Raw genomic sequence first — 12,224 nt, 5'->3', positions numbered from 1 at the left:
AAAAATAAATGGAAAATTATTCTTTTCTATTTTAACACTCGAGTTACTTTTTTTTCCCAAGGATTTGATGACACATGGAATCACAATGAAACCCCAGAACTGCCACTGATTACATCTACAATTCAAGAGTCAGCAGTAAAACTGTGCGTTAAAGCTCTGACTAATTTTGTTTTGTTTCTTTCCATCAGCAAATGCTTCTATAACCAAAATGTGTCCTTTAAGGACTATAACACATTCATGCTCAGTCTTTGGTGCTTAGCCCCAAACACAATAAAGCCTTATATGTTCATTCCACTAAAAAAATGCACAGTCAAAGAATAAACTGTGTTGGGTGTGATTTTGGAGATTGCTTGGTTATTGTGAATTAATGTGGCTGTGTGTGTTTAAAGGTGGTCTGTAGCAACGATTAATCAAAAAGTGACCTCAGTGCTTACCAATTTTAGGAAGACAAGAAAAATGTAGAGGTTAATTAGTTTGCTTTTAACTCCCTGAAAGAGGAACAGCTGAGCTCTGAGAAGATGAGACATTTGATCATTGCCCTCAGAGAGCAAGGTCCCTCTGATTAGACAAAAAAATAAAAATAATGAAATTTAAACTCGCCTGTAAATCCAAACGCAATAGCTAAAAAAAAAAAAAAAAAAAAAAAAAAAAAACTTGTGGAAAATAATTCAAATAATCAAAGTTGGTGTTTGAGATAGTTATTAAGGCTTTTATTTCCTCCATATCTAGGCAATTATATTGCACTTTTATATATGCATAAGTTCTTTATTAGCTTCAGTTGGTCTAAAATTTCTGCTGTAAGACTTTAGTAGATGGGGTATCTGCCTCACGGATTAAAATTGGAAGTTGGTTCCACAGGAGAGGAGCCTCATAACTAAAAGATTTGCAACCCGTTCCACTCTAGGAACCACCAGAGTCGAGAACTGCAGTCTGAGAGCGAAGTGCTCTGTTAGGAACATACGTCGCAGTCAGATCTCTGGTATATGGTGGAGCTTCATTTTTAAGGGCTTTATATGTGAGAAGGAGACTTTTAATTATATTCTGGATTTAACAGGAAGCCAGTGAAGGGCAGCTAAAATAAGAGAAATATGATCTTTTTGTCCACACAATTTTTGTCCTCAATGTGTAAAATATAGATCAAAACTCTTGTTGCGCTAAGGCTTTTAACTGCATTTTGTGAACTTGCTGATTGCACGGAATTAAACTGGTCCAGCCCCTTTTCAAATTAATGTTCAAATGTTGTTATAAAACTGAATAAATGTTATAATAAATTAACCTTACAGAAGAAACTATTAACTATTGAGATGCTTCTCAATGGAGGTCTGAATGCGACCTGAATAGATTAGGTACCAGTGGAAATAGGGCATAAATGACATGTCCTGGTCTGAAATAACACGAAGGCCCTTTACTCCATCACCAGAGGACAATTTAATGCCATCTGGATTAAGCAACTGACTATTCAGTTTATTTTTTAAAAACTCTGGTCCAAAGATGACAACTTCTGTCTTGTCTGAATTTAAAAGTCATCCAGGTTTTTCTGTCTCCAAGACATGCCTGTAGTCTACCTAGCTGCTTAAAATGATGGATTAATATAGCTGGGTATCATCAGCATAATAGGAGAAATTAATCCCATGCTCTCTGATAATTTTACCAATCCTTTCTGTATCGTTTTATTAGATTTTTTTTGTCTTTTGCAATTGTTTCACATGACAGGTGCTATAAAAATATCTACTTACATGGGATATTGCCACTGTGTCATCATTGTTTAAAGCTGGGGTTCAAATTAGTCATGCAGTGTTGGGTACAGATGTTGTACCTGCAAGTCCATACCCTTGCCTGTAGACGTGCAAATAAATCTCGTCATATGTTTTATAAAATGTCACCAAAAAGCAGCTGGACTCTGCCCCTGTTCAGAGTAACAGTGTCGGTTGTGTGTTAAAGTCAATGTTCTCCTCTGTTACAGGTGATGTCCCAAGCAGAGGGCCAACAGAAGAACCTGGTCCACTCCATTGACGCTCTACCCACCAAAGGCCCCCTCTCTTGTCTGGACCAGGACCTGCTGCTGCTCAAGGCGACGTCGGCCGCCACGCTCAGCTGCCTGGGCGAGTGCCTGAACATCCTCCAGCAGACTCAGAGCCACAGCAGCCAAGCACCTCCTCAGTCCCACGCCTCCCAGCGTAGCCGTGGAACCCCCTCTGGTGAGTGCGCCCCGGGACCCATTCCGGTACTGTTACTGGAGCCCCCCACCGCTCCATCCACCCCATCCCCCTTATCTTTTCAGTCCTCGCCTCCTGAGCCCAGCTACATCCACAAAGCCAAGCTGGGGCAGCTAAACTGCGGCTCATGTCCATGCCTGATGGGTACGACAAAGTTGAACGTTTGCGGTAAATGTTGTTGAATGTTGCATTTAATGTGTTACATGTTTTGACTTTGTGTCATTTGTTTGTTTGCGATTGCTTGTTTATTGTTTGTGTGTCTTGTTTTGTTGGTTTTTGTTGCTTCAATGTCGTCAGTCCCATCGAAAAGCCAAAAATTCTTCAAGTCGCACCAGTTATAAGCATGAATGAGAAGTGTGTATGAAGGTGTTGTTCACAGAAGCCCTTAAAGCATGTCAAACTGCATGTCGGGGAAAGAAAAATGGCCTTCTGTGAAAGGGTATGCTTAAAATAAAAATACCTATGCGCTTCTAATTCTCAACGGATTATACCTTTACCAAAACATTCAGCTCTGGTGCCTCAAATGTCAGCCCTTCCCCTTGTTTCAGCCTCTCTGTGCCTGGTCTAATAAAGATTTTTTGATTTATACCATCTGAAGCTTGAGGGTGGTTCTATTTAGCAATCACAATTAAGATAAATATCTGGAAGGACTTCTTAAAAGTAGAGTATCCAGTTATAGGACACAACGATCCATCAACTGTTGGACTAATCCTGTTTTCCCCAAGTAAAGATGCACATTTGTAATCAATTTATGGTGTTCAGGTTGCTGTACACCCACAAATGTTTTTGGTTTTTTTCCCTCGTAAAAAGGATCGGATTGATTTTGCCTTTGAGCAGCTCTTAACGCTTGGTGACCGAGAAATTATTTGTTGATTCTTCAGTTTCAATCTACACAGGAGATGATCTTACAGTTCATCCTCAGTTCTACTCATTACGAGCTTTAATGCAAAACTTACTTTTTTAATTATGTATTTGGATTTTTTTTGCCCAGTTCAAACAATCATAAAATAAGCAACTTTGGTGAGTTTTAAAAACACGAATTGGGTGCACAGGTTTTAATTTATGGAGATTTATTTTTAATCCTCACTGGGTCAAACATAAAACTATTTGTTGAGACATCTGTTGGCAAACCAAACAATGACTACACTCATTATGTAGCCATCATTCTGTCTGGATATTTGAACACTTTTCTTTTGGTGTTCGAGGAGTTCGGTACAGACAGAAGTTTTACTATGATTCAGTAACAGTCGTTTCTGCCAAAGCTTAATGGTAGAGTCTGCGATTTTTCCGGAAGTTTCCTCAAGTCCCTTTTTGAATAACTGTGCAGACGCAAGACCGCCTTACCTGCTCTTCCGTTCCTGAGGGGGATCGCGTGAAAAAATCTCCCAAATCCACTATGGTGTAATTTCTTTCTACTGAGACCTTCCTCTACTTCACATAAACTTGTACGCGGCTTGTTTCTTATGACTCTGTCATTTTCAAAATATACAGTGAGAGCAGCATAGGCACAATGAACAGCTAACACCAAAGCTAACCGCCAAGCTAACCGGATTCATAAACACAGAAGTGCACATACGCAGGCGGCAAGCAGAAAATAACAAGGAACGAGCACGCACACTGGTGTTAATAGATAAGGTGGTACCGGGGGGCAGGAGCAAAACAATGAAAAATCTATGCCCTTCGGACTGAACAATAAAGATTGGTTAGAGATTTTTCAGGCATGCAGCTGCCATAGAGATACATATTTTACCTATTTTTTCTGAATACATAACGTATTGACTACTTTCAGGATGGAAGGACAGTTTTACCCAATGTAACAAAGTGTTTCTGAACAGTATTACCAATTATAGATTTAATGTTAGCCTGGCGTTGGGCTTAAAAATCTGTTTTTTGAAATGTATCCCTAATTGTGTCAAAGTTTAAACCATCTGGGTTTTGATTTCAGGTGAAGTTTAAGAATCCTGAGTTAGTCCTCATTTATTGCGCCATCACTTGCATTTCACAAATGTTTCTTGCTGCAACACAGACCCATATTACAGTACTACCCACTACCTTGCTGCTACAATGATTGTTTTTCTAGTTTTGAAAGCCTTACTTTGACCCTTCCAAACATAATTATTGAATCATGTTCACTCCTGTTCATGAGCACAGCTGCACATGTCAGCTGAGTTTAAAGGTGTCCAGTTTTGGAGCAAAGGCTTATTTCTTATTTGGCGTTCTCCGTCCATGGTGATGTAAAACTTGCTTCACCCTGAACAGTAACACCGGTGGTCCAGCATCTTCCAGTTACTCTGTAGGATTGAGCCTTGGTGGGTTCTAGGTTTTTCTGATATTCCTGGCACACCCTTTTTCATCTGTCGGTGGGTCTTACTTGGGTAAGATGGTTGAAACTCGGACACACCTGGGTTTCCCAACATGAGAATGGGCTCAAACATGGTTCACTACCAGTTTTGAAATGATCAAAGCAGGTTTCTAGGATGATCTTCAAAAAGATCGGCTTTCATGCATCTTTAGAATTTTTGAACTTTGCTTAAAAGCCCTGTCTGCCTTGGGAAACCAACAGATACAGAAAACCTGAAAAAGACTTTCCATCAAAAAAATGCGTGGATAAAAGCCATATATTAACTTGGTATTCATGCTTTTAGTGAGCAAATCATCAACTTTCCAACAGAATTGTATATCAGAATTAACTCAAAGGGGAAACTGTGTACCTTTTTAATGTGAAACAAGTTCATGCTAGTTGGATTTTATGTCAAAATAAAAATTAAATTCCAACATTTCCCAGTAGGAGTTCAAGAACATATCAAGAGAGAAAATGGATAGACTTAATTTTGCTACCTCAACCCAACAGCATTGCCTAACTCCGCAGGTAGCTTTTTAAATGTTTTCTATCATTTACAAGGGGAAACTCTACTTTGTGTTATGTTGATGAAACATTTAGCCTTTTATATCTTATCTTAGAAAATCAATCCAAAACAATTGTAGCTTTTGATAATTGTTTATCTTACCTCTTTTAAAGATCCAATAGAAATGCTGTGAATCCAAACTGTTTCTAACCAAAGTGTGAGTAGTGACATTTCAACGGCAATTTTTTTTTTTTTTGAAACTTCAAACTAGAAAGTTAATTTTTTTTTTTAATCCTACTACTAAAAAGGTAATCTTGCATCTGTGTTTAGGTGGAGGAAGGTTGCCACCCTGAATCTGCCCTTCCTCACTGTCTCTTAATCTTCTTTTTGCGCCAGCCGTTGCCGTATCCTGCAGCGGGTTGTGTGGAGTGGGACCGCCGGGCCGCAAGTACAAACCTCTTTCTTCCTTCCGCTGCCTTGCTGATGAGTCCCGTGGGGGTCCGGCTGCTCCCCATATTCGGCATGTACCCTCCACACCTCAGTGAAGAGTACCTTATTTGGATCCTCAACTTTGAGAGTTTTTGGTGGTGTGCTTCACCAGCATGGGCTGCATCCTGACTTCATGCAGCTGATAAAAGAGAGTTGCAAGATAGGCGAATGGTTTCACGCAGGAAAGCATTCACAAGCATGAGGTTCACTGAGTTTGGCTGGCACGTTGGTTCCTCGGATCACCTGCTGCTCCCTCAACAACCAAATCAACCCGTTGGAGTCAGCTTGAGGTGTTTCAAAGAGTAGATATCTAAATTTGGAAGCTCCCTGCAAACAAACAAAACAAAAAAACCTGCCAGTCAAAAACCAGAGAGCAGATCTTAAGGTAATGCAGCGGAGGATCTTCGCTGCTCCCTCTAGCCCTTTTGGATTCCCCCTCTTTCCCCTTCTGCCAATGCTAAAAATAGCTTGACCGCCCACCCCACCCCTTCACCAGTACACGGGAGCATTTTCCTTTAAGGAAATGAAAATCCATAAAGGAAATCTACTTTGCAAACGTGTCCCCCCCCTTGCAGCCTTCTCAATGAGAATTGCTTTTAATGAAAGCCTTTCTTAGGAAAGGTCAACCCTTGCAGTTACAGAATTACAAACTCTGACCTGTAGTCACTGGCCAGAAATGGAAGAAACAACTGGAGAGATTTGGTGCATGACAATTTCATTGCATTGTTTCATTCGTTAGGCTTCTCATCCACTTGCATGCCTCTATCCAACAATAACATTGGATAGCTCCCGCTTATCAATTAACTCTACTTCTAGGGCTTCATGGTGACTTACAGATGTCCCAATCAAGACTTGATATCAATTACCCTTATGACCTTCCAGCAACGTTACATCCAGCTAACAAGACTTAATTGGGGCTAAATTTAAGAGGAAAATAAAAGTTGGATATGCTTTTGTTTTCACAAGTAAAGTTTTCAAAAATCTGTAATAACCGTATAATATTCCAACCCTAAGTTTGACCTGTTCCCTATATTACAGTTTTTGTGCTTGTCTAATACTCAGGTAGTATAGTTGATATTTAATGGAAGAGGAATCACCAAGGACACGGATTGCAAAAGACACCTGCAGGATATATTGAAATGTTTGAAAAAGTTGCAACGCAGCATGGACCGTCTACTGAGTTGAGAAAATCCTTGGGTTTATACAGGCATCCTATGCTGTCTGGAAAAAGCCCTGGAAACTACTTTTTAATTTTCCAGGTCTGGATAAGTATGAAAGAAATTCACATGGAGTATAGAAAAGTGCCCTTTAGACAATTTTTATCATAACTCTAACTTCATATGCTAATTAAATATATATTTTTTTCATTGATTTTATAATTAAATTACACATTTCAGCTTTGATTTACCATTTCAGAACTTGATTTCAATTATTTGTTTTGTTTTTAACTTACTAACTGAATGCACCCTTAATAAATACTAAAAGTTCTTTCCCTTTTAATTTATGGACTCTTGATAAGTCTTGACAAACTTTTGTAGTTTGAACTGGACCTGTGATTCTTAAGTTGGGCCAAGCAAGAACGTCAAACAAATCCCTTTACAGTTCCTGACCTTGATAATGGTCCCCGTACTTGTACTCATCATCTTCGTCTTATTTGGGGGCAGCAGATGTCCAGACTTCCTTCTCCCCAGACACCTCCTCCAGCGCCCAAGACGTTCCCAGGCCAGCTGAGAGACGTACTCTCCAGTGTGTCCTGGGCTGCCCTCTGGGCCTTTTTCCGGTGGGTCATGCCTGGAGCACCTCCCTAGGGAGTCGTCCAGAGGGCATTCAGAACACAGAGAGCTCCCTGATAGCCAGGCTCCTCATTCTGTCTCTGAGGAGGAGCCTGGCCCACCCGGCGGCAGAAGCTCATTTCAGCCGCTTGCATCCGGGATCTCCTTCTGTCATGACACAAATTTTGTGACCATAGGCAAAGGTAGGAATGAAGTTAAATCTAGAGAACAGCAGGTGTCTGGATGAAAAAGCTTTGATAATCAGAGGAGAATAGTTCCGGGTGATTAATTAAAAGAAAAAAGGAGCTCAACAATCATTGACTAGGGGTTAGGGGTCTATAACTCATGGAAAGGATTTCTAGGCGCAGCCAAAGCCCGGGGAGGGGTCAAGTTTCAGGAACCAGCAGGATGTCTTCGCTTTTTGCTTTTTGTGGAAGACATGGTTGTGTTGCCCACTCTAACCAAGACAGTAGAGAGCAAAGCGGTCCTCCCAAGTCAGAGGCCATGGTGCCCCCAACCAAAAGGGGGATTACCCCTCTAGGTTGGGGGTGGGAGGTCCTGTCTTAAGGAGAGGAGTTCAAGTATGTTGGGGTCTTGTTCACGAGCAAGGTGGAGAAGGGAGTGAGAGATCAACAGACGGATGGTGCACATTTATGCGTACGGTGCACCCATCCTTCGTATTTATTGTCTTTGCTAACCATTTGAACTTCTCACCTGCTCAGGATAATACTTAGACCATAGCTGAGTGAAACTAGAAAGCAATACTCCCTTAAGAAGAGTCTTAAGTTGTTGGAATACTTTAGCTGATAGTCAAGGACTCTGTACGGCAACAGGTGTCCAACTCTAGTCCTCGAGGGCCATTTCCTGCAACTGTTGGTTGTTAGTTGGCCTCACCGCACTTGAGGTCATTAGCAGGACTCTATAGAGCTTGGCTGCTGAGGAGGGATTTAAGACACCAGATTCAGGTGTGTTGGATTTGGGACACCTCCAAAAGTTGCAAGACCCTTGAAGAATGGCGTTTCAAGCTCTGCTGCATGGTATTGGTTGATGGTCATAGAATCTTCTGCGTGTTTACGGTTTGAATATAACCCTATAACAACTTGTTGGACTTGAGCTGTTTGTTCAAACCCGAGCTTGATTTACCAGTTCCCTCACTCAACAAATCATTACTAAAGACATTCAGATGGTAAAGTCAGAATGTGAACATGAAGGCATTTAACCATCCTGCCTTGAATGGACCATTCTGGCAGATGGTGTTGGCTCAATTTTAGCTCTTTAGTACGAACCTGTGTCATCGTTTAAGCACCGCCTGCTTACCTTGAGTATCGTTGGTGACCATGTCCACCCCTCTATAATCACAGTGACCTCGCCTACTGACTTCATAGAGGATAATGCGCCTTGAACATAACAATGAGTTCATTGTACTGCAGTGACCTTCATAGTTTAAAGCCTGTTTTTTGACATATTGTGTAATCTATGCCATGAATAATTAAGGCAGTTTCGACGCAAAAGTGGGTCCTACCTAATCACTAGAAAGGTGTAGCTAATAAAGTGGCTAGTGACTCCTTATGAACCAATTTCCATGCGCATAAGTTAAACTACTCTGAGAGGCTGCTGTTTAATTGGCGCGCTTCGCCCATTTTGCTATGCCTGTTTTTTTTTTTTAATCCCCTTAATACACAAAACTTTCCTGTTTTGTTTGATTTAATGCAAAATTTCTTAACCTTGCGTGTAAATTTATTCCACCCAATAATGCAATCATTTTATTTACCAGCAGAGTAAAAAACATTTAAACAACATTACATCGATGTTCAGAGTTGGTCTTATTCTAGCAAAGAGCAAAGCAAATGACAGACACATCCACAGTAATAAATACAGAGAGCTACTTTATAGTCCCAGAACCGCTCTACTGATGCTGAACCACAAAGAATATGCTGTTTAAATTTACAATTTCTACCAAACTGGGAAGCCCTGCAACCGAGGACTGGGTGCAACCCAGGCTTTGGTAACAATGTACAAATTACATGTATGCAGCAAAAAGAAAATGCTGTGGTGCATGCTGACCCATGCATAGCATGAATACGAGGTTTTTCACACCTTCATGACGTGAAGGTGTGAAAATTTATGTTAGGGCTCTGAAGCAATAACATAAAAAAGAAACGGTACGAAACGACAAATATTCTAAACACCTAACGGAGCGTTACTGAATAAGAAAAATGTTTTGTGTTCACAATAACATTGCCTCATGGTTTCCATTCCTATCTGAGCTTATGTCGTTGTCTTTTATTAACAGCGTTTTACAATGTTGATACGGGATTGTTTGTTTCCAGGCCATGACATTTAAAGGTCACCTTATTTTTAAAATCCCATTTGCTTCAGAGCAAGTTTACTCTGCCACTGTTGCTGGTGCTGCTGCTACAAATGTTCCTTGATTTGTCTAACACAAGCTTTTTCAGCATCATTTCAAAACGGCTTTTTCATTGCAGATTTTTATTCAATAATCCTGTCGTAATTTTTAATGTATTGAGGTCATTTCCCCTGAAATATTCTCAAATGTCTCAGTTCTAGTCCCACTTTTGTGATACCTCAAGTTAAAAACCCAGCTCTAATAAATTAATTGTAATACCCATTGAACTTACTCAGATTTTGTCATGTTACAACCACAAACTTCTTTATTTACAAAGCAAAATTTGAAAAGTGTGGTGTGTGTTTATATTCAGTCCCTCTGAGACGATGCTTTGCAGAACCGTCTGTTGGGTTGCGTCTCTATCAGCTCTGCTCATAAATACGGACATTTTTGCCCATTCCTCTTCACAAAAAAGCTCAAGCTCAGATTGGATAGAGGCCAGTTTTGAGCGGCAACATTTTCAAGTCGCAAATTCTCAACTTGATTTCCATATGGACTTTGACTAGGCCTTTGCAAAACCAGAAGACTTTGATCTGAACATCCTAAATTGTAGCTCGGCTCGACGCTTTAGTGTTGTTGTCCTGCCGGAAGTTGAAACCTTTTCCCAATAGCACTTTTACAGAACCTTGCAACTAGGTCTCTACCAGCAACCGCCTTGTGTCTTAGGTCCCATACACCGCGTCAACTCTGACCAGCTTTTCCCACAACCATGATGCTGCCACCTATCTAGTTTTCACTGTGATGTGAACCATGGTTTTCCTTCCTCATGCCATAGGTTCAATTTTGATCTTTTCTATTCAGAGCACATCTCCCATGTTTGCCCTGGTCCCCTTACGTGGCTTGTAGCAACGTACCTGGGACTTCTTCTAGCTTTTCTTCAACAATGTCTCTCCCATATTGGCTCACTATTTAAAAAGATCAGACTTCTGAAGTGCAAAGCTAATAATTTGTCCTGCGAACAACTTATCCCCCCACCATGAAATGCATGTCTGTGAAGCCTTCATCTAGAGTTACCGTCGCCTTATTGGCTGCTTTTTCTTGATCGATGCTCTCCTGGTCTGGCATGCGTTTAGGTAGAACACTCCTTTCTTGGGAGGTTTGCAGGAGAGCCATCTAATTTCAGATGATGGATTGAGCACTGCTCTCTGAGATGTTCGAAGCTTGGTGTGTTGTTTTAAAATGAAACCCTGTTTAAACTTCCATCAGGGTCATCCTGACCTGTCTGCTGTGTTCCTTTTATCGTCACGATGCTGTTTGTTCACTAATGTTCTCAAAGATACCTCTGAGGCCTTCACAGGACAGTCCGTGTTTATGCAGAAACTGAATTACAGTTTCTGGCATAAACACGACTACTAGGCGTGCTTACTAATGACTGATTGGACATTAAGTTGTTGAACAATATCAGAGTTATGGGGCTAGATAATTTTTTTATGCTTACCATCTTATTGATGCCTTTTTTTCTTCTTTTTTATAATGACCTATTCATGTTTTTTCACATTACAACCAACAAATTTAATACGTTAAGGATATATGCTTTTACCTTTACAGGTGCCGCTATTTACTTTTGCATAAGACATTTTATTATTGCTGGGCTGAAGTCCAGATTGTGTCATTCTGCCATAGCAAGCTTGGATGTGGCACTCAGTCATCCAATATCTACGAAGAAGAAAATAATTTTGCACACAATTTCCTGGTGTCTCAGCTCCATCAGTCATCCCGCGCCTTTTAATAGTGAATGTCAGATGTAAATGGCTGATAGTGATATGAGTTTTCCTCCTTCGTCTCTTGATTCCATCAGAACTAAAACAAGCACTGGATTTCTGACCTGCTTTTGCGATCTAAAAGCTGACAGCAGGCTCTGACGCCACTTTACCGTTTGCTTTGTTGCAGATGGTGTTCCTGTGTGGACTGTACCAAAGTCGCCCTCAGGCGACACGCTGAGGAACGGAGGTCTGACTCCTTCCAACAATCAGCCGAGCCTCCCCGGCCCTCAGGAAAAGGAGTATGTCCCATGGTGCAGAGGTGAGAGTCGTGATGTTCCACTTTCATTTTCTCGCCTCTAAATTTAGTCTGTCATCTTGGGATGGACGTGTCTTGTCCCATACCGCTGCCCTCTGTGAAACCAACTGAATGTAATAAAAACAAAATCTTTAAAATTCCAACAGAGCAACACCTCTCAGTTGCAGAATGTGACCAATGTCTTTCCTTTTTTTGGCCTTTAAAATGTCATTGGCATAGTTTCAGAGAGGAAAACACAACAGCAAAGGTTGGTTTCTGTAAAAGAAAATGAAACTTATGTTTATGTGCTACAGAGGTAACAGTTCTGGTGTCCGTCGTCACATATTTCTCTTTTTCTTTTTTTTTTCTTTTTTTTATAAAAGCGCCCTCAAGTCCAGCACGAGCATGTTATTCTGTCTTCTTTTTTTTTGTAACCCTGAGGTGCAGTTTTTTTGGTTACAAATCCTGATTTAACACGTGTGACAGAAACAAACTC

At 40.7% G+C, this 12,224-nt stretch overlaps 1 protein-coding gene across 2 annotated transcripts in view; it reads left to right on the top strand.

Annotated features, from left to right (window-relative positions):
* The window catches only part of LOC118565229 (oxysterol-binding protein-related protein 10-like), a gene marked incomplete at its 3' end in the record, with an annotated part of 85,023 nt that extends 73,330 nt beyond the window's left edge, over window positions 1-11,693 (top strand). For both annotated transcript variants that reach the window (XM_036145340.1, XM_036145339.1), the window contains 2 exon segments: window positions 1,964-2,198; window positions 11,621-11,693. In XM_036145340.1, the coding sequence (XP_036001233.1) occupies window positions 1,964-2,198; window positions 11,621-11,693 (308 nt within the window).
* Window positions 11,694-12,224: the final 531 nt, after the last annotated feature.

This window comes from Fundulus heteroclitus, chromosome 13 (genome assembly GCF_011125445.2).
Source record: "Fundulus heteroclitus isolate FHET01 chromosome 13, MU-UCD_Fhet_4.1, whole genome shotgun sequence".
Classification (NCBI taxonomy): Eukaryota; Metazoa; Chordata; class Actinopteri; order Cyprinodontiformes; family Fundulidae; genus Fundulus; species Fundulus heteroclitus.
The sequence above is the reverse complement of the archived record's forward strand: the minus strand, read 5'-3'. Positions and strand labels throughout refer to the sequence as shown.